This window comes from Meles meles, chromosome 8 (assembly GCF_922984935.1).
Source record: "Meles meles chromosome 8, mMelMel3.1 paternal haplotype, whole genome shotgun sequence".
NCBI lineage: Eukaryota > Metazoa > Chordata > Mammalia > Carnivora > Mustelidae > Meles > Meles meles.
Genome location: NC_060073.1, coordinates 62655007 through 62674808, shown reverse-complemented (window position 1 = coordinate 62674808; position 19802 = coordinate 62655007). Strand labels below are relative to the sequence as shown.

General features: G+C 52.1%; 1 protein-coding gene across 1 annotated transcript in view; it reads left to right on the top strand.

Moving 5' to 3' along the window:
* MAP6 (microtubule associated protein 6) overlaps positions 1 to 15330 on the top strand; it is a 73641-nt gene extending 58311 nt beyond the window's left edge. Inside the window, exon 4 of the mRNA XM_046017429.1 lies at positions 14242 to 15330. Within this exon, the coding sequence (XP_045873385.1) occupies positions 14242 to 15199 (958 nt within the window). The 3' untranslated portion in view covers positions 15200 to 15330. The remainder of the gene's footprint in view (positions 1 to 14241) is intronic.
* The last annotated feature ends 4472 nt before the right edge of the window (positions 15331 to 19802 follow it).

The window sequence follows — 19802 nt, the reverse complement described above, 5'->3', positions numbered from 1 at the left end:
CAAGGTAGTGTAACGTTTTGATCCCATGTTGCTCGGGACAAGTGACTACCTGCGCCCAGCACCGCGTCGCCACGCTGGGAGGCTGGGCCCTGAGTCTCCACCCCCTTCCTGTCACCCTGCAGGACTGGAGGTTCTGGTTTTTCTCCTCCCAAAGGATGGCAGACATGCCTTCACTAACTCATTGAATCCGGTCACGGGGAAGGGTCCACCCTCTGGGGCTGGCTCACTGTGTGTGTTAGCGCGAAAGCCTTGTGTGTGCCTAACACCGGGGAGTGGAAACAGCCGTAAGAGAGGTCCGAGTAAGGTAACAACAGACCAGGTAGCTGCTTGCTCATATGAGGGACAGGTCTCTTCCTACTGGGTTGGGGAGTCAGAAGGCTGCACTGGGAGGGAACCTTGGAGAGTGGGTGGGTTATGGGTGTGCAGGGCATGTGGGGCAGGTCTGCAAGCAGGAGAGCAAACCTGGGAGGGAACCTCAGAGCTAGGGCCGGGTTTAACCGCTTGGATAACCTTCTGCTAACGTGGGAGACAAAAGATGACAGACTTTTGGAATGGGATCCTTCTTCCTTTTACTAACATGTGTTGATTGAATACCTATTATGTGCCAGGCACTGTGCTGGGCATTAGGGAACCAGGAGGACTGAGACCCCACCTCTGGTCACTGTGGGGCATGAAGGAGGAGCCTGTTCTAGCTGGTTCCATGGATCAGGGAGAACTTCAATGGATGAGCAGGTGATGACCAGGTGAACAGAGTCTGGGGTGGCCCAGGCGTGCCAGACAGAAGGAGCTGCAAGAGCAAAGGTGTGGAGGGGTCTGACACCAGGTGAGCTCAGGTCCTGGGGGAGCAGTTCACTTAGGGAGGGTCAAGGCAAGGGCCAAAAAGTGGCAGAGACCATCATGGAAAGTCGTGCCATGTGAGTGGGCGGTTACTAACTGGGATCTCCATTCCATACACCCAGATTTCACCCCTCCCCCCCGACCTTTGCATGCTCCCTGCCATCATGCTTCTTGCCCTTACCTACATATCAGGCAACAACCACAGGTCCTCTCTTGCTTTAGGCTAGGAGCTCTAGGCTGGGACTTTTATTCTACTGCTGGTCCCCAATTTCTGGGTTTGGGGGAGAAGCTATGGTGGGAATCAATCAAGGATCGTATATATGAAAACCCACTCTATATTTGTTTCCCAGGTGAATAGGAAACATTCCACCCACCTGCCTGTTTTTGTATAAGGCAGAGAACACAAAATTCTGCAAATACATAAAGGTCTATTATTCAGCTCTTGTGTGACCAGTTAAAAATTGTTTTGATCAAAACCAGGGATGGAGAGAAGTAGAAAGACAGGAAAAAAACAAAGAGGTAGAAACAGAGACAGAGAGGGGGAAAGACCCACAGAAAAACTCATATATGAGAACACTGATGATAAGCTGAGAGATGAGATGTACTCAGAGAAGGGGCAAGGCCCCTGCAAGGAAGGAGGCAGGAAGGTGGGGAGAGAGCCTTGCCAGCTTCATCTGTGTGACCAGCCCTCGGGCCTCACCCGGAGCCGCAGCCTCTCCACTGCTCCCTGATGCTGCCCCAAGCCCAGGAGGCAGATCTATAACTCATTACCGGTGTCGCCTCCCCAAACAGCTAACAAAATTAAAACCAGCCCTCAAGTTTTCAAATAGGTCATTCTTGTTACATTAGTTATAAACATATTATCATTCTTCCTTACAGTTTGCGTGTTCTTATGAATTCATTCCCTGGTTTGGTTTGTTTTTGTTTTTGTTTTCTGCTAGGGTTTAAAAATTTATAACCTGTCTCTCCTAGATTTGGGGAGTGTTAAGTCCCACTTCACAAAGGCTATAAACCCCTCCCCTTACTGTGTCATTGTGGTTTCAAGGTCCTTTTACTGTGAAAATCTCTTAAAGCAGCTTACATTTTCAAGACCACAGGTATAGAAGTTTCTGTCAGCATGTAGCCTGTGGACCATCTACAGTTAAGGCAGGGGCCCTACCTCAGCCTCACCCGAGCCCCACTGAGACAGGAGAGGCAGCGGTCTCGAAGGACTGGAATGAAACCTTTCTTAGCCTCCCCTCTTACAGAGGCAGGCATATTCCCAAACCTCCTCCGGCGCACCGCCCTCTGCTGCCCAGATGCTCAGAACACTAGACCATCCCAGAACATCTGTAATAACAGAGCCAGCGCCATCACATCCGTTATCGTGAGAACCGGGTAGCGCTGGCAGCGTACAAGGCGTTTCCAACGGGCCTGGACGGCACTGCTGCCAGCTGTGCAACCCCGCGTCATTCCCTAAGCGCTGGCAGCCTTGCTGTCCGCCTCTGAAGATGGAGACACTGACCCCCACCTCAGAGGAGAAGACCGAGGGTGAAATGACATGATGGCTATAGGTAACCCACAATGGACACTAAATCCAGGTCATTTCAGGGCCCCCCCCCACACACACACTGCTTGAAATGTCCATGTTCACGATCTTTCTGATAGTTCGCTTTAGGTCACCTCAGACAACCTGAGTCTGACTGAGGCAAACACTCTGAGAAGAAGCCTTTTAAAGAATTCTAGCTATTGAGTCACCTTGAGTCCACGGACCTAAGCAATAACATTTTAACAGTTTACATATATTGACTGCCCACAAAGCGTTTCTTCTGTGCCATTCCATTGAGCCCTCCCACGTGGAACGGGTGGGCGCCCCAGGGAACAGACAGAGAAGGGAAGCTCAGAAGGGAGGGAGCCTGCGTGGAGCCTGGGTCTTCTGCTCGGCAGCCCGCACTGCTTCCCTCCCTCATGTGAGGGAGGCCGGGGCTGGCCTGAGGTGAGTCAGGCTTCAGACAAGCTGGACTCTTAACTAAAACTACACCCACAACTCACAGGGCCACAGTCTGGTCAGCCCACAGCAGGCCCACCGGTAGGCTTACCCGGGATCTTCTTTAAATCATGGGATCCAGATACAAATGGAGGGAACTAAGAATTTGATCAGGTCACCACACCCAACTGGCTCGAATATCCTGACTGAACTGACCAACGGTCTCAGCCAAATATACAGGCTTTCTCCTTTGGGTACTAGATTAACTGACTGGGTAACTAAAATGCATGGTTATTGAACCCAGAAGGATCCAACAGATTTTTCATTCATAAGGAATCTATTTGGGACTGGAGATACCAAGAAAAAGCTGGCGTCCATTTCCTGAGGCACTAGATCAGAGACCACCATTTTGCACTTTTTACTTCAAACAGTAGAACTGAGCTCAACTCTCTGTCCCTTGTCCTCATATAAATGGTCACCAATCACTCGTTAACCTGACATTATCTACAACTATCCCAACCCAGACATCTTATCCGGGGCCGAGGGAGCCTCAGATGCCGCGGTAAATAAATTCCTGCCACTGCTACTGGTTTAAGCTGCCAGAGGGATCTTTAGAACATGCAAATCTGACCATGTCACCCCCTGCCTTCAACCATCCATGGGCTCCTTGTGGCCCACAGAAGCTTCTTGTCCCCCCAGCGCACCATGCTGCTTCTCACCTCCATGCCTTTCCCCGCGCCGCCCCACCTGCTCCGAATGCCCTCCTCCTGCTTCTCCACCTGGCTAACTCATCCTTCGAGACTCCGCTCAGGCGACCACTCCGGGAAGCCCTTCCCGCACCTCCCAGGCTGGGTAAGATGTTCCCTGTGTGTGTCTTCATCTCAGAACTCAACACATAGACTGTGCCCCCTGCTCGTGTGCGTGTCCCTCCGCTAGACTGTGCTCCCGCAGGGGCCAGGACGGCTCCTCTGTTCACCTTTGTAGCCCTAGTGGCTGGTCTAATGTCTACCTGGGAGAATGTCTGCTAAATCGTCTGTTGAATGAATAATGAGTGAGCGAATGAGTGACAATATTTGCCATCTGCCTCCATGTTCACCACGGCACCACGGCAAGGCTTTATTCTGCCTACTAACTAGTCACTGTCTCTGCGCATGGGAAAGGGGTGGTTTCAAGAGAGGGCACGGCATGGCACAGATCACAGAGCAGCCAACGGCTGGTTCTACAGTGGCCAGCCTGCCCCTATTCTTTACGTAGCCACTTTTTTCAAAGCGGGCCTGACTTCAAAAAATCATAGACTCTTGGTTATAGGGTAATCTTATGAGGTTGACAAATCCCACCCCCTGCCCAGTGCAGATCACCTAATTTCATGATGGCAGAGAGACAGCCCCCTGGGGACATCTCTTGGGAAGAAGGCCGGGGAATTAGAGCCAACAGGCCTGGTTTTAAATCCAAGCTCTACTCTTCACTAGCTGTGTGACCTTGGCTGAGTCCCTTAATCTTTCTGAGCCCTAAAGAGATAACAGTAATACAAGTATCTGTCACTCTCCCAATCTGTTTGGTTCCCAAATCCAGAAAGTAGGAGTTGGGTCAGCAAAGGACAAAGTATTATTTGAATCTTTTGATTCTAAAGTTTAGGACAGCAGCTGCTAAGGGCTCTAATGGCCGGAGATACCACTTCTGATCCGCAGGGCTCTCTGTTACGAGGGCCCAATGAGGGTCCGTGGGAAAACCCACCATCAACTGCAAAGTGAAACGCCCTTGTCAATAGTTCATTCTGTGGATGGTTTTGCTGACCCCTCCTGCTGACCCACCCCGGGTCCCCACAGAGTGGTGGCTGGAGCCACATGTGGTTAAACCCACTCCCTCTGTCACACAGCCTGAGACGGAGCCCACCCAGCGCTGGATCTTGCTGCCCTCCCTCCCCGAGCCCTTCTCCGGCCCCTCCTCTCCATGCACACCCGGTAATCACCAGGTTCAGATTCCATTTCCGCAATTACACCTTTGTTTTAACGGAGGCCCTCTGGGCACATGAAACTAATTTTGATTAATTGCTCAAGATCCTACCCTTCGCTTTAGGTGGGCTAGAAAGAAAGGACTAAAATTGATTTGCAAGTTCCCAGGAGCACAGAGCTAGACCAGAACTGAGCCTCTACTGTCTGGTTGCCTTAGTTCAGCACTTCACTTTTTTTTTTTTTTAAAGGGTCATTAGCCGGATTATCAGCTTCTTGGCAGCCCATTGAGACAGTCCACGCTGCCTTTGCCTTTGCCTTCTTGGCATTAAAACAACCAAAGACACGATTTGGAAATTCTTATTATACAACGGGGAGTCTATTTAGTTTTTCTTAGCAGGTTATATCTAGAAAAGCTATTTTAACAGTAAAAGGGAAAACAGCAACAACACAGGGCAGAAAACCTAGGGTGCCCCTCTCTCGGCGCTTCACAAGAATGCGTCCGCCTCAGGGAGCCTGGAGTGGTGGCTGGAGCCAGGAATCTGCCCTGGTCTGTGGTTGCACGCCGGTAAAATGCAGAGCTGGCCCGGCCCTGGGGAAGGGAAAGAGCATTTATCTGGCCCTGGCGCCCTCGTCCTCACTAAATAAACCCTCACATAAGACTGGAGAGTTTAGAGGTCTTGACAGATAAAGAAGTCAAGACTTAGTGATTAAATGGCAAAGTCACACAACTTGTAAGAAGTGGGCCAGGATTTGAAGCCAAATTTGAATCACTAAAACCCACTCTTTGTCCTGCACGTGGGACCATCTCTAGGATTTCTGTTGTAAAGAAGTTGTGCCTCCTCCTAAGACAGCGGCCTCTTCGTCCTGTCCTGTGCCTGCTCCAAATCCTTCGAGGACTCTATGTACTCTTCTCGTCTGTGGGAAATGAGTCAGGTGAAGGTCTGATGCTGTTTGATCCTCACAGTCACTACCCCTACCCACCTCTGCCCCGTGACCCCTGGCTCCCACCCAGAATGAAGCCTTGTGGTGGCCGCATTTCTTCTAGCTGTGGTCCCAGCTGTTTCCCCTGTGCTGATGTGCCACATCTGGGTGCACTCTGGATGAGGGAGACTCTAGGCTGGTAGACCAAGGGGCAGCTGTACAGGGCTGACAGGCATGGGTGTAGTGGGTGCTCTCACACCAGGATGCTGCTGTCTGGGACTGTCTTCTTTGCACGGTCTGCTGAATACCAGGTGGGAAGCCTGGGGGCGTCGTTGTGTAGTGGATGCAGGAAAGGCCAAAGTGAAGGGGGCCTGGTTGCTGGGGGCCTGGCCTCCAGGGGGGCAAGTTTCTCAGGAGATGAGGTTGGGATCTTAGAACTGGGGACCTGCAGAGGTCAGTGGCACCAGCCTCCTGTACCAGGCAGAACAAGTCAGGGTCCTCTCAAGGCGGACCCTGTCCAGACCTCTGCAGAGGAATTTCGAATCTCTCTAGTTGAGGTCCCATCCCCCAGGGATATTGTGGTAGAGAGCAAAGAGCTTGACTGAGGTCTGTCCTCCCTGGTTAAAGTCTTGACATCGCCACAAACTCGTACTGTGAACTTAGGCCACTCGCTTCCCCTTTCTGAGCCTCATTTCCACCTGCGGCTGGAAAATGGGGGGTGCGGGTGAGACCCCCGCACCCCGCCCACCAGCCTGGCCCATACGGCTGCTGTGAGAATAGTGTGCCACAACAGGAAAGGTTACATTTGGAAGGACACAAAGGGGTAAACAAAGTTTAAAAGAGGACAGGATCTGTGCGTGAGGTAACGGCGGCTGCTGGAGTTTGATCTTATGTGAGTTATGTTTACAACGTCTCTCTCCTACTGCGTGCCCACCCCATGCCAGAGCTCTCTGCTTCTCCACTTCGTTCAGTGACTCAGCACGTAGTAGGCACTTGCTAAATGCTCATGGAAGGAAGGAGGGGAGGAGAAAGGGAGGGAGGGATAGGTGAGGCAGACCGCGGTCTCGCCCCCATCTGGAGAGCTCTGTGGGAACACAGGAGAAGGAGGACTGACTGCTGCAGGTGGAGGGTTTCGTGGATGAAGGGGGTCTGGAACTAAATCTCTACTTGCTGAGGAGGAGAGGGGCTTACAGACGGCTGGGGAGGGGTGCTGGACAGCAGGGACGACATGGCTGAGAGGAAGCCCAGAGCTCGAGGGACAGAGCTGCCAGCTCCAGAGGCGCTGTGTGCTGCCTGCAGACCTCACTGTCAGCTCTGGGAGTCACACTGGCCAAGGGGCGGGGAGCCAACCTAGATATGTTGTGAGGAGAGCAGTTGGGACAGCAAGGACTCTGGAAACCAAACATCTGAGCTGTGGTCAGGTGTCTGCTGCCCAGAGAACCCAGGAAGGGGGACCCAACCGCTCCTCCTTTCAGATATCTGCAAGATATCTGGCTGGGAGCAGGCAGCAGGGCCGCCTCTGAAAGGGCAACACCCCAGGGACCGGGATGGGGCAGGAATAGGAGGGACTGGAGCCCACAGAAACCGGGTTCGATGACTCGGGTCTGTCCTTCCAACCCTGGCCACCTTTGATTTGGCTTCGGAGGGGTTGTGCTTTCATAGAGCAGGGAGGGAGGGCTTCCCTAGCAAAGGGACCTTTGCGCCTCTCTGGTTAAGAAACACAGGCTGATGAAGGCTTCGGGCTGGGGCTGCTGGGGTGCTGGCTTTACAGCATGCACGGTGTGCTTACGGGTCTGTCCCCGGCTCTGCTCCTTACAGGTCCCAGGGTCATTTACTCCTGTGCCCCCAGCACAGTGCCAAACCCAGAGTGGGGACCCTCAGCTGACTTTGTCCAATGAATGGATAAAAGAGGGGAAAAAAATAGGCTAGAGAGAAAAAGCTACACACCAGCACCTGCAGGCAGTACTGAGTCATCCCCCAGACTCTGGTGATGGGAAGACCAGCAAAAGAGTCCATGGGCCTGCAGGAGAGGCAGGTCACTACCAAAAATCATGGTCATTACTAAAACAGAGCCTGCCATGGAGTCTGCAGGGAAGAGAGTCAGGAGCGGGGGCTCTCGTCTTCAGAATGCCTTGTCTCCTGCAGATTCTTCGTAAGAATAGTGAGCCTTTCAGAGATGGTTTCTTGGCACTCGCCCTCTGGTAGCAGCATTTCCTATACCGCCATGGAGGCCTGGCTTATGTCTGGGAAAAGCTCCTGCATGAGGCCCATGGGAACAGACAGGAGGAGAATAAAACCAGTCCACTCTCTCCTCAACCTTCTGCCAGAGCCCCTGAGGGGCAGTCGGCCTGGGTCCTGACTCAGTCCCTCCTGCATATCTTTGCTTCAAGTGAGTTTGCTCCATCCCCTCCCATCCAACCACTAAGACGTTGAGAGGCCCGAGTTTTCGTCCTGGACCTGCTATCCATTGGCTGTGTGATTATTGTGGAGAATCACTTGCCCACTCTGGGTCGGTCTCCTATCTGCAGAGTAACACAAGCGGACTAGATCACTCGGTCCCTCTTTGGAACTAACATCTGCGAACCATCACCCGTATTCCAGGGATCATGCCATGAGTGTTCACAGGCACTAATCCTCCCTAAATGGTGAGCACTGCAATCCCTATTGTATAGTTGATGGGGGCTGAGGTACAGAGACTGGCATGCCCATTATGACATCGCATGGGCTAGAAAGGTGTTGGGTCGGCCTTCAAGCCCAGCTCTTCTGGCCCCTAGCCCAGCCTGTGCACTTTCTCCCCCAACAGGCTGCTCTTTACATTTTTTTTTTAAAGATTTTATTTATTTATTTGACAGAGAGAGATCACAAGTAGGCAGAGAGGCAGGCAGAGAGAGGAGGAAGCAGGATCCCTGCTGAGCAGAGAGCCCGATGCGGGGCTCGATCCTAGAACCCTGAGATCGTGACCTGAGCCGAAGGCAGAGGCTTTAACCCACTGAGCCACCCAGGCGCCCCTGCTCTTTACATTCTAAGAAATGATCTTTGTTAAAGCACCTGGCCCCGAGCCTGGCGCATGGTTTCTGCTCAGGCAATAGGTGTTTCTTTCTTCCTCAGGGCTTTTCCAAGTTGTGGAAGCAGGGGACTCATGGAGGGGAGCCATAGGTCCGTGATTTCTGAACAGGGCCCTCCTACAGGACCACCACCCCAGCTCTGGGCTGTTTTGATGGTACATCAGGAGATAGTCTAAGGGGAAAAAGAAACAACCACAGGGGTGAATGATGGAATTAGAATTGTGCGCAAGGGTAGGAACCAGCTGGAGGGAAGGAGGCCCTATCTCCATATAGTCTTGGGCAGGGCTCAATAATCCTGCCTCCAGACTCTGATAAAGCTTGCGTCCAAAGCCAGTGTGTGTATACCCAGGAGGCATTGCCTGTCTCCATGGTAACAGGAGGAAGGGCAGAAAATTAAATTCCTAAGACTTAGGATGTCTCATGTGAACTTGGAACATTAAATTTTGCAAATAGGACAAAGCCTGGCACAGAAAGGTCTCATTTATTCATTCATTTAACAAATATTTACTTGGGTCCTTCCCTTTGTTTTAGGTACAGACAATACAATGATAGGCAAAGGCAGCCTGGTCCTGCCCTCTGAATGCTTCAGTCCTGTAAGGGAAACATTAATCCAGAAGAATGCAAGTAATGAGCTGTGTTAAGGGGTAGGGGAGGGTCAGGAACTAGAAGAGCATGCAGCAGGCGACCGGGTCCCATTAGTGGGGTCAGGGAAGGCTTCCCTGGGAAGGTGCTCCACTGAGCTGAGAGATGGAAGATGAGTACACATTAACCAAGGCAAGAGGGAGCAAGAGAATGTTCCAGGAGGAGACAACAGCATGCACAAAGCCAGAAATGGAAAGGATCAGGGCATACTGAGGAAGAGAGCAAAGTCCTGAGAGGCTGGAGGGGACATAGAGCTGGAAAGGCAGTGGGAGCAGGCTGGTCAGCTAGGTAGGACCATGCAACAGGCTTTACTCTTTATTCTGAGTGCAAGAAGCCATGAAGAGTTGTAAGCAGGGAAGGAAGAGGGTACTTTTTGGAAAGCTCATTCTGATTTCTGTTTGAAGAATGGATTGGATAGAAGAGGCTACCAGTTAGGGGGTTGTGACAGTGGTCCACGGAGATGATGACACAGCTTGGGGTGGGGCAGGGAGGAAGGGAAAGACATGGGAATATTCCAGAGAGAAGTGTTAGGAGCTGGAACAGGTGGTTCCTGATAGATTGTGTGAAGATTTTAAGGAAGAGAGAGACAGAAGGGAGGACCCTGGGGTTCTGCCTGGGGCCATGGAATAGGTGATGAAGCAGATCTCAGCAACAATGATCTGTAACTCTTTCCCTTTGATCTTCTTTGTTGCCGGCACTGTGCTGGGCCCTGGGGTTGCAGGCCGGGGAGAGGATGAGCTCGCGGTCAAACCTGGGCTGAGCAGGCGGTTAAATTAATGGAGGCACGTGTGAGTGTTGCAGAGACTGTAAAGTGGTACAGTGAGGGAAAGCTCATTTGGGAAGATGCCACCAGGACCTTGTGAGGAGATGGGGTCTGAGCAAGCGGAACCGCCAAGGATAGGCAGAGCAAAGTGGGTGAAAGGGGGCCGTCCCGGAGGCAGGAGCAAAGCAATAAAGTACTGGGGTGGATAAAGCAGCAGAGGCTGGGCAGAGGGCAGCAGCCTAGGGTGAGTGTGCAGCGCTGGCTGCCCCTCTCCCTGCCTTCGTCCAGGGCTGCCATGAGGGTCTCGGTGGGCTGCTGTAAGGAGTATGTGAGAGTCTGGGAAGCTGTTACTGCTCCTAATGGGAATGGAGGTCACCGTGTGATGTAATCTACAAATGTCAAGAATCGTGATTTCACATTCCTGTCCAACAGGATCATCCGATACTGTTGTAACGGTCCCTGCATTTGTATTGTTCTCCCCGTTTCCCAGCGGGGGAAACCGAGGACTATAGTAGTTGAGTAATGGCCCAAGATCTGGCCGTAATACACAGCACAGAAGCCAAGATAAACCCAAAGGGTTATTCTAGTTTATGAGAGGGTATGCAGGCAGGGAGGAGATGATCTGCAGCTGGCTGGGGGCCACAGATGTGGTTGTGTGGGTTAGGCCATGCCCAAGGACAGCTGGCCCGTGGGCTGAGCAGGGCTGAATGCAGCCCATCTCCACTCAGCACCCGGCTTCCACCCAGAGGGCTCAGCTTCGTCTCACTCACACAGAAGGCACTGTGCGTGCGGCTTCTGCCAGCCTTACTGGGCATGATGGGGCGTTTTTATAGATAGGGAGACTGGCAGGGCACCGTGGAACCAAGTGATGGCCAGTCAGGGTCAATGTGAGTTTTATGTTGCCTTTGAGGGTGGATCTGTTCATAGGAAAACCAGCTAAGGCTGCTTTGGGTTGTTTGTTGTGTGGTTTTTTTTTTGTTTGTTTGTTTTTAAGATTTTATTTTAAGTATCTCTACACCCAGTGTGAGGCTCGAACTCACAACCCTGAGATCAAGAGTCACACGCTCCACCAACTGAGCCAGCCAGGTGCCCCCAAAGCTGCTTTGGTTTTAAAAAATGAATGTTTAATTTATAAAAGTAACCCTTTAAAATCTAATTAAAATTCAACAATCTACTTTAAGGAGGATTTTAAAACCTAAGTAATTCAGTTCTGCTAAATAATTTAAATTATTAATAATTTACAATAAACTAAGCTTAAAAATATAATTATTAGGTTATCATAAATGTTCCTTTGTTGTTTTCAAAATTTATAAAATTGTCCAATACCTTTCAACTTAAAAATCACAAATTTGAATTAATTATTCCATTATGCATTTTTAAAAAGATTTTATTTATTTATTTGACAGAGAGAGAGATCACAAGTAGGCAGAGAGGCAGGAAGAGACAAGGGGTAAGCAGGCTCCTTGCTGAGCAGAGAGCCCGATGAGGGGCTCGATCCCAGGACCCTGAGATCATGACCTGAGCTGAAGGCAGAAGCTTAACCCACTGAGCCACCCAGGCACCCCCCATTATGCATTTTATATTGAAATCACAAAGCTTATCTGTTAGACATTCTGATATGCCAAATTATTTTAAACATCACAAGTATTTTCAAAATAAATCTACACAGATTTTTCCTTAATGCCAAAAAAGGGTAATATTATAGATCTGATTTTATCATTTCTAATCTTCATTCTAAACCTTCCCATGAGTAAGGAAAGACACTTAACTAAGGAAACAGATTCACTAGTGAAAGCAATCTAGAGTTATTCATCCAAGCAAATTCGGGGTTAGCCCCCAGGTGGCCGAGAGGCCCATTGAACAGACATGTGGGGCATGGCATGGGAGCCACGGCCTCCAACATCCAGGGAAGTGCATTTTGCCCACGCTGTGGGGCTGTCCCCGGCTTCATCTCCATGTCAGCCAGGGACGCTGAGTCCGTGTCCTGCCAGTGAGGTAGGTCTTGCAGTGCAAACCCCCAAGATCAAGTTAAGCTCTGCCCCCTTTTGTGTCTCCTACCTCAGTTCTGTTACCCCTTTAGGATGACTCCACCCAAGGTGGTCACTCCCTGATAGGGTTCATCTAATCGATTTCCTGCTTGCTTCTATTCTGAATTGGGCGGCTTTTAGTTCCTCTCTGACCAGCCAGCAAGTTATGAGACATCTTTTAATACCATCCTTGGATTCTGTGCGCTTCTCGTGGCCTTGCCTGGCTCTGTCTGCCAACACTAAGGTCCCATTGATGGCAGCCAGCTCTGTCCATCTGGCTCTGGGTCATGCTGAGTCAGGGAGCCACGCTGGCCCCTGTCGGTCCACTGCGATGCTCAGAGCCATCTGGAGGGATGACGGAGAGCCTGCCTATGCCACTGTCACCGTGTACTCTGATGAGAGAGGCAGGTCCCCAGGTAGCTCGAAATGCTAAACACAGTAAGAAGCTTCTGGATCACTGGGGTGACATGTCAGAGCAAAAATGGTCCAAATATGTGTAACTTTACTTCTAAGTCAATAGAAAAATAATTGTAATATTGCATGGTAATATCCCAGGACAAAGTGCTAATGATCTCTAATTGTACATTTCTCAGTAAATATCCTTCTATCCAATGACATAGACGACAAGCTTGGGGCCCAGAGAGAGGAAACCATAAGCAGCTATGCAAGTGTGAGCAAGCAGGGGTCTTACTGGGCCAGCTTTAATCAGCTAATAGGAACTGTTAAAATGCTGAGATGGTTTTAAGCGTAAGACTTGATTGCTCACAAAGTGTAAGAGAGGAATAATAGTTACCCTGTACCGAGCAGCGCAGGGGGACAGAGCGCAGGCCCCAGGAGTGGAAAGACCCAGACTCTAGAGTCCATGCAGGTCCCTCACTTTCCACCCCACTTCCTCTCTCGGGACCTCAGTGTCTTCATCAGAAAAGTGAGGGTGGTAACATCCATGTGGCTTCATGGGGTGGCTGGGATGCTGAAATGAGCTCTGAGAAGCAGCGATCTGGAAAGTGGACTGTGCTGGAGGCGTACGAGGCTCGGTGACACCGGCTGAGTGGCCGTTCCTGAGTGGCGAATTTCAGCCTGGCCTGCAAGAATGAGTGTGTATTCTCAGCTAGACTGGCGGGCTCTGAGTGTGGCAAGGTCTGCCCTTGGTGTCAGTGATGTCACCTGTTCTCTGTGGACAGGCCAAGGGATGAGGCAGGGGTCCGCAGTGAATCCTGGTGAGAGGCTCGGACTGGGCTGCAGGGAAATCAGCCCCAGAGCCTTGGAGTAAGTGAGGGCAAGGGCCCAGGGATGGTGGAGGGAGCCAGAAGCAGGGACAGAGCAAGGGGAGCAGGGCCTCCTCACTGTCTCAATGGGGAGCCCCAGCCAGTCACCTGCCCAAGGTGGGGGCAATGGCAATGGCATGGGCAACAATGAGGCACATTGTAGATAGAGAATTTAAATGCACTGGTAAAACCGATCGAAAGCCAGTCTGCTTTTTATTATCACCTTATGCAGGCAATTCTAAACAATGTTCATGATAAAATACTTTCCCCCTGGCAGGGACAGTGCTCAGAGGGACATTCCCCTGCCCTCTTTATTGTTCCTCTCCACAGCTAGCCCTTAGCAAGGGATCCGGGGAGGGGACAGAGCCTTGGAAGTTCCTGAGAAGACAGTGCGCTGGCCTGTGAGGCCATCTGAGCGGACAGGCTTGCAGGAGGGCCCAGCTACCACGGAGGCAGGAGGAGCAGCCTGGATGGAGAGTGGGGTGGATGGGCTGCTGCGATGCCCAGCCCACAGGAGGACTCTGAGTCCAGCTCTGGTACTGCCCTTGTCACCTGGGGACCACCCTCCGTGCCACGCACAGGTTATAATCAATTGGCAAGCACATTGAATGACTGATTCCTGAGCCTACCCCTCACTCCTTCCCATGTTCTTCCCATGCAAATCAGATTTTCCTCTCGGCTCTCCAGCAAGAGCTGCCCTGCCCAGGCTCCACTAGGCCAAGACTTATCAGGCAATCTGTGCTCTGCCCACTGCTTGGCCTGAGCTCGGGCCCTCACAGTGACTACCTCTCTCTCCCCTGCAGGAGCCAGGTTGAAGTCACCAGTGATTCATGTAAGAATCGAGGTCCTATTGCCACAGAGCCGGACAAGGATCAAAGTCCTGCGGGCCCAGGGCCTCTGAAAGATCAAGGTCCTGTGATCCAAGAGCGTCCGAAGGATCAAGGCCCCACGGCCCCCGAGCCTCTGAAGGGTCAAGCTCCTGTGGTCTTGGCACCTCTGAAGGATGTGGGTCCCATGGTCCCCACACCAGTTAAGGATCAAGATCACGTGGCCCCCGAGCCTTTAAAGAACGAAGGTTCTGTGATCTCAGCGCCAGTGAAGGACCAAGTTTCCTTGGTCCCTGTGTCTCCAAAGAATCAAAGTCCTATGGTTCCAGGAACAGTTAAGGAGCAAAGTCCCATGGTACTAGCACCTGTCAAGGAGCAAAGCCCCATGGTCCCTGAGCCTGTGGCTCAAGGTCCCATGGTCCCAGCACCTGTCAAGGATCAAGGTCCTATGGTTTCAGAGCAGCTGAAGGGTCAAAGCGCTACAGTCGGAGCACCTGTAAAGAATGAAGGTCCCATGCCCTCTGAGCCTGGGAAGAACCAAGCTCTACTGTTGCCAGAGCCAGTGAAGGATAAAGGCGAAGCAGTCCCAGAGCTTCCAAAGGATCTCGATCCTGTGCTTGCAGGACAGACAAAGAATCAAGGTCCTGTGATCCCAGCACCAGTCAAGGATCAAGGCCCCATGGTCCCAGAGCCTCCAAAGAATCAAGGTCCTGGGGTCCCTGAGCCTGTGAAGAGTCAAGTTCCTGTAATTCCGGTGCCTCTGAAAGACCAAGACCTTCTGGTGCCACCACCAGCCAAAGACCAAGGTCCTGTGGTCCCCGAGCCTCTGAAGACTCAAGGTCCCAGGGGCCCCCAGCTGCCCACTGTCTCACCTCCACCCCCAGTCATGATCCCAACTGTCCCCCACACGGAATATATTGAGAGTTCCCCTTGACACTCACCCCTTGACATGCCAAGGAAGGAGCTGGCCGTGGAAGTGCTCCCTCCCAGGGGCGGCGAAGACACATATTTAATCTGCATGAAACACGTACCATATAGTCTTGCTGGAATCTAATAAAACTTCTCCCTCTGGCTCAGCAGTGTTTCTCTTGGGCTCTCCTTGAGTGTGTGTATGTGTGTGTGTATACATGTGCACACACACGCACGTGTGCTCACATACACCATGAACATTTAAAATTGGGCAGGCAGGACCCTGAGACATCCCAGCTCCTGCGAGTAGACAGCATAAGATGGAAAGGGGTGAGAGAAGCTAGGAGATTGGGGAGGGGACCCCATCATGAGGATGTGGGGCAGGACAAATCCATGTTTCTCCTTCATTCTCACACTTCCACAGCACCTCCCTTCCGACACCGCATGTGGAACAATCATCTGACACCAGCTGGGGTCTTGCCATTTGACTTACTTCTGACATCATTTACCTGGTTCCAGATCCCCCGGTTTTGAGGGCTCAGTCCCACAACACTGTCCCCATGCCCACATTTCAGATGCCAATGGCAAGTCCCAGGTTATTACTTATACTTCTGACTGTGGGCTATAATTCCATAATTTGCTAGAATGTCGCATAGAACTCAGAGTAACACTTACTTAGGTGTACTGGTTTACCATTAAAGGATAAAGGATATGGATGAACATCCAGACGGAAGAGATGTATGGAGTAAGGCATGGGGGAAAGTGCATGAAGCCCTCACCAGGCACGCCATCCTCTCAGTACCTCCAGCAACCCAGAAGTTCTTCAAACCCCATACTTTGGGGAGTGGGGGTTTTGGAAGGCTTCATCATGTAGACTGACCCATTATTAACCCAATATCCAGCCCCCGTCCGCTTCCCAGAGGATAGGGGTGGAGCTGAAAGTTCCAAACTTCTAACCATGGCTTGGTCTTTCTAGTGCCCAGCACCCATCCTGAAGCTATCCAGGAGACCACCAAGAGTTGCCTTGTTACAGCAAAAGAAAGTCTTATCACCCAATCACCCAGGAGGTTCCTATCACCTAGGAAGAGTTTTAAGACCTCTGTGCCAGGAACCAGGGACAGAGACCAATATTTTCTATCATTTCACAGGTTGGGTCCCATGAAAGCCGAGGAACAGGTTCCAAACCGCAGTAGGCTGAGTCCTGGATTGGTCAGAGTTGAAACCTAAAAAGGAAAGAGGAACAGGGACCCAGCTAGCTCAGGGTAATTCTGGGTGAGAGTTGTTAGCTGAGGGTTCAGTCCTAAAGCTCATCCAGAGGTCATGTTTTTTCTTTCTTTCTTTCTTTCTTTTTCTTTCTTTCTTTCTTTCTTTCTTTCTTTCTTTCTTTCTTTCTTTCTTTCTTTCTTTCTTTCTTTCTTTTTAAGATTTATTTATCTATTTGACAGACAAAGATCACAAGTAGGCAGAGAGGCAGGCAGAGAGAGAGGAGGAAGCAGGCTCCATGCTGAGCAGAGAGCCCGATGCGGGACTTGATCTCAGGACCCTGAGATCATGATCTCAGGGTCGACCTGAGTTAAAGGCAGAGGCTTTAAGCCACTGAGCCACCCAGGCGCCCCCAGAGGTCATGTTTCTTTTTTTCTTTATTTTTTTTGAGAGAGAGAGAGTGCGCGCGTGTGTGCGCATGAGCAGGGGGAGCAGCAGGCAGAGGCAGAAAGAGAAAAGCCTCCCTGCTGAGCAGGGAGCCCAATGTGGGGCTCAACTTCAGGACCCTGGGATCATAACCTGAGCCAAACACAGACACTTAACTGGCTGAGCCACCCAGGAACCCCCAGAGGCCATGCTTCTTGAGAAAACCAGGCCTCTGATCAGAGAGTCCCAGGACACTCATGAGGGTAGAACCTAACATCTGCTAATCCCCATTCAATGTCCAGGACAGCCCAGCCAAGGCTTCTAGAACAATCCTGAGGTCCCTCATTCATTCACACACACAACAGACTTTTCCTTAGCATCCACTTTGTTTTGTTCGGTGTTGGGCATTGAAGTCACAGGGGTAAAGAAGTCTGAGTCTCATGAGAATAAAAGGTGGTGTGGGATGAGGCCCGAGGACACAACTAGAGGCGTGGCTTTGAGAGGGCAGTGAAGAGGGAATTCTTGGTGGGGGGAGCGAGGAAGGCTTCTGGGAGAAAGTGGCCATGGAGTACAGACAGCCTGGGGTCTCATGGGGTGTGGGTACAAGGTAAGCCCTTTCTGGAAGTCCTTGAATGAAAGGAACCCGATTTGCATGAGAGCTTGACCAAGGGGTATGGCAGGGCTCTGTGGCAAAAAACCAGGAAGGCAGAATCTGAGGTCGGGAGGGAGGGAGGCAGACTGGGGAAGAACACCGGGGCACTGTCAGGGCCAAAGCTCCACCTTGGTCAGAGATGGGTCCTGTGAAGACATCACTGCAGGGGCCACAATAGCCCCCCGATAGTGGGGGAAACTCCACCTGTTGCCCCCACCAAAAGCCACCAAAGCCGGTTCCCAAGGAGCACTCCTACCCCTTTAGGGCCTTTAAGACCCATTATGGACACTAACCCCCTTTAAAGGTCTCTTTTTAAAGGGTTCCTTTTAAAGGAGCTCGGCTGGGTTATTAAGAGAGAAACCATCTCAGAAAGTGCTGATGACTTCCAAATAGTTTTTTGAGCAATTGGCTCCAAGACAGCCTCCTCGGCCCACTCCCAACCCCACCAGGGTTTTCTGCTCCCAGAAACCTCTCGCCTCTCCCTCCCTCTCTCTCTCTCTCTCTCTCTCTCTCACACACACACACACACATTGTGAGGGTTCTTCCTAGCCCCACACAGAGCTTGCTGCCATACTAGTTCTCAGAGTCAGGGCCCTGCAGAAGAGAAAGGCCACATTGAGGTGAAAGGAGTGTTGTGCATGGAAACCTTCCTCCTTTCAGTTCTCCCTCTGACACACATACCCAGTCCTGGAACTCACACACCCCCACGGGCCAGGCCAGTGACGGGGCCATCTCAGAGATGTGGAACCTCCAGGGGCAGACGTCTGGGAGGTCAGGAGGGGTGGGGCAGGTTGGGGGGCTCTCTGGCAGTCAGCTCCACATGCGGGAGGTTAAAGCTGTCCCAATGACAGGGTCCCAACGGAAGAGAAGTGGGCCCAGTTCAAAGCTCTGGAGACTTTCAAAAGGTAGGACAAGAAATGCATAAAGAAAGCTGAGAAGGCTGGCCGCAAGCTGTAAGAAGAAACCAGGGACCTTCGGTGCCAGGCCTGTAATGCCCAGAGTCAAGGGCTGAGAGAGGGCAGATGAGGACCCGGCTGTGGCTGCTGGGTTAAGCAGCTTCAGCTGGGGAGCAGGCTGACCTGGGCTCCAGCCCCACGCCAATCACCTCCATTTCCACACTTGTAAAGCCCTCCCAGCAATGACTGGAGATCGTGCAGGCTGGGCTGGGGGTAAGCCTCCAGCCCAGGGCTGAGCTGCAGACCTAGGCCCCACAGACCAGCTCTCCACTGCATGGGAAGAGGGCCCAGTGAAGGAGGTGAGGGCCAAGGCCTCCTGTCCAGGGCTGGGGCCGGAAAAAGCAGGATAATGATCTCTCAGAAGCAGACTTCATTCCTGGCCTGGTCCTTCCCAGCTGCAGCCATGTCCTGGCCCCTCCCCAGCACCTGGCACCTCCATCCGTCCTTCTCCCTCCCAGGTCAAGCCCAGACGCCAGTGAACGGACCCTCTGCCTAACACTCCACAGGCACCGACACAGCGCACCACCAAAGGGTATGGGCGCCTGCTGAGGAGGCCAGGAGAGGTGGGACAAGTTGGGGGGCTCTCTGCAAGGGGAGGCTCCCCCAGCCCAGGGCCAAGCCCAGGTCGCCTGCGTCCAAGCCCACATCCGAGACTCAGGTCCAAAGATGCCTAGAGTCCAAGGGCCCCCGAACCTGGCTGGAACTTTCCAACCAGGGATGCTACCAGGGCGATCAGTAAGCCCAGGCCCCAGGCAGCGCCATCTGCGTCCCCTGCAGCCAGGCCGCAGGCCCCTTAGGCCATTGGGCGAGACAGGCTGGGTGGGGGTGAGAGAAGGAAACCTGGGGTGTGTGGGCGCGGATCCCCCTGGGGTGGGCGGGGGGTGGGGGTGGGGTAGGGCGCCACCTCAAGGCTGATCTTGGAGACCCTCTAGGAGCCTGGCCAAGGCCTCGCTGGAACCCTGGTGGCTGATCCCAGGATAGGCCGAGATTTTACTCCCATCGCCAAGTGATCGCCTCCCTTAACAACTACTGTCTGCCTGCCCGCAATGCCGTGGAGACAGACATCTTACCACATGGTGAGGGACGAAGACACGGTGCGTGTGGATCCACAGTAGGCCACGGGGGACCGGGTGGCACTGGGGCGGTACCTTTGATAGTCTTTGTCCCAGCCAGGATGGGCCATCTAGTGGAAAGGGATGGGGAATGAACCCCGAGTGACCCAGTTCTCAGAAACCTGGAAATGTTCACAGTTTCGTTTTGTTTTGGGGTTTTGTTTTTGTTTTTGTTTTTTTTAAGATTTTATTTATTTATTTGACAGACAGAGATCACAAGCAGGCAGAGAGAGAGAGAGGAGGAAGCAGGCTCCCTGCTGAGCAGAGAGCCCGATGTGG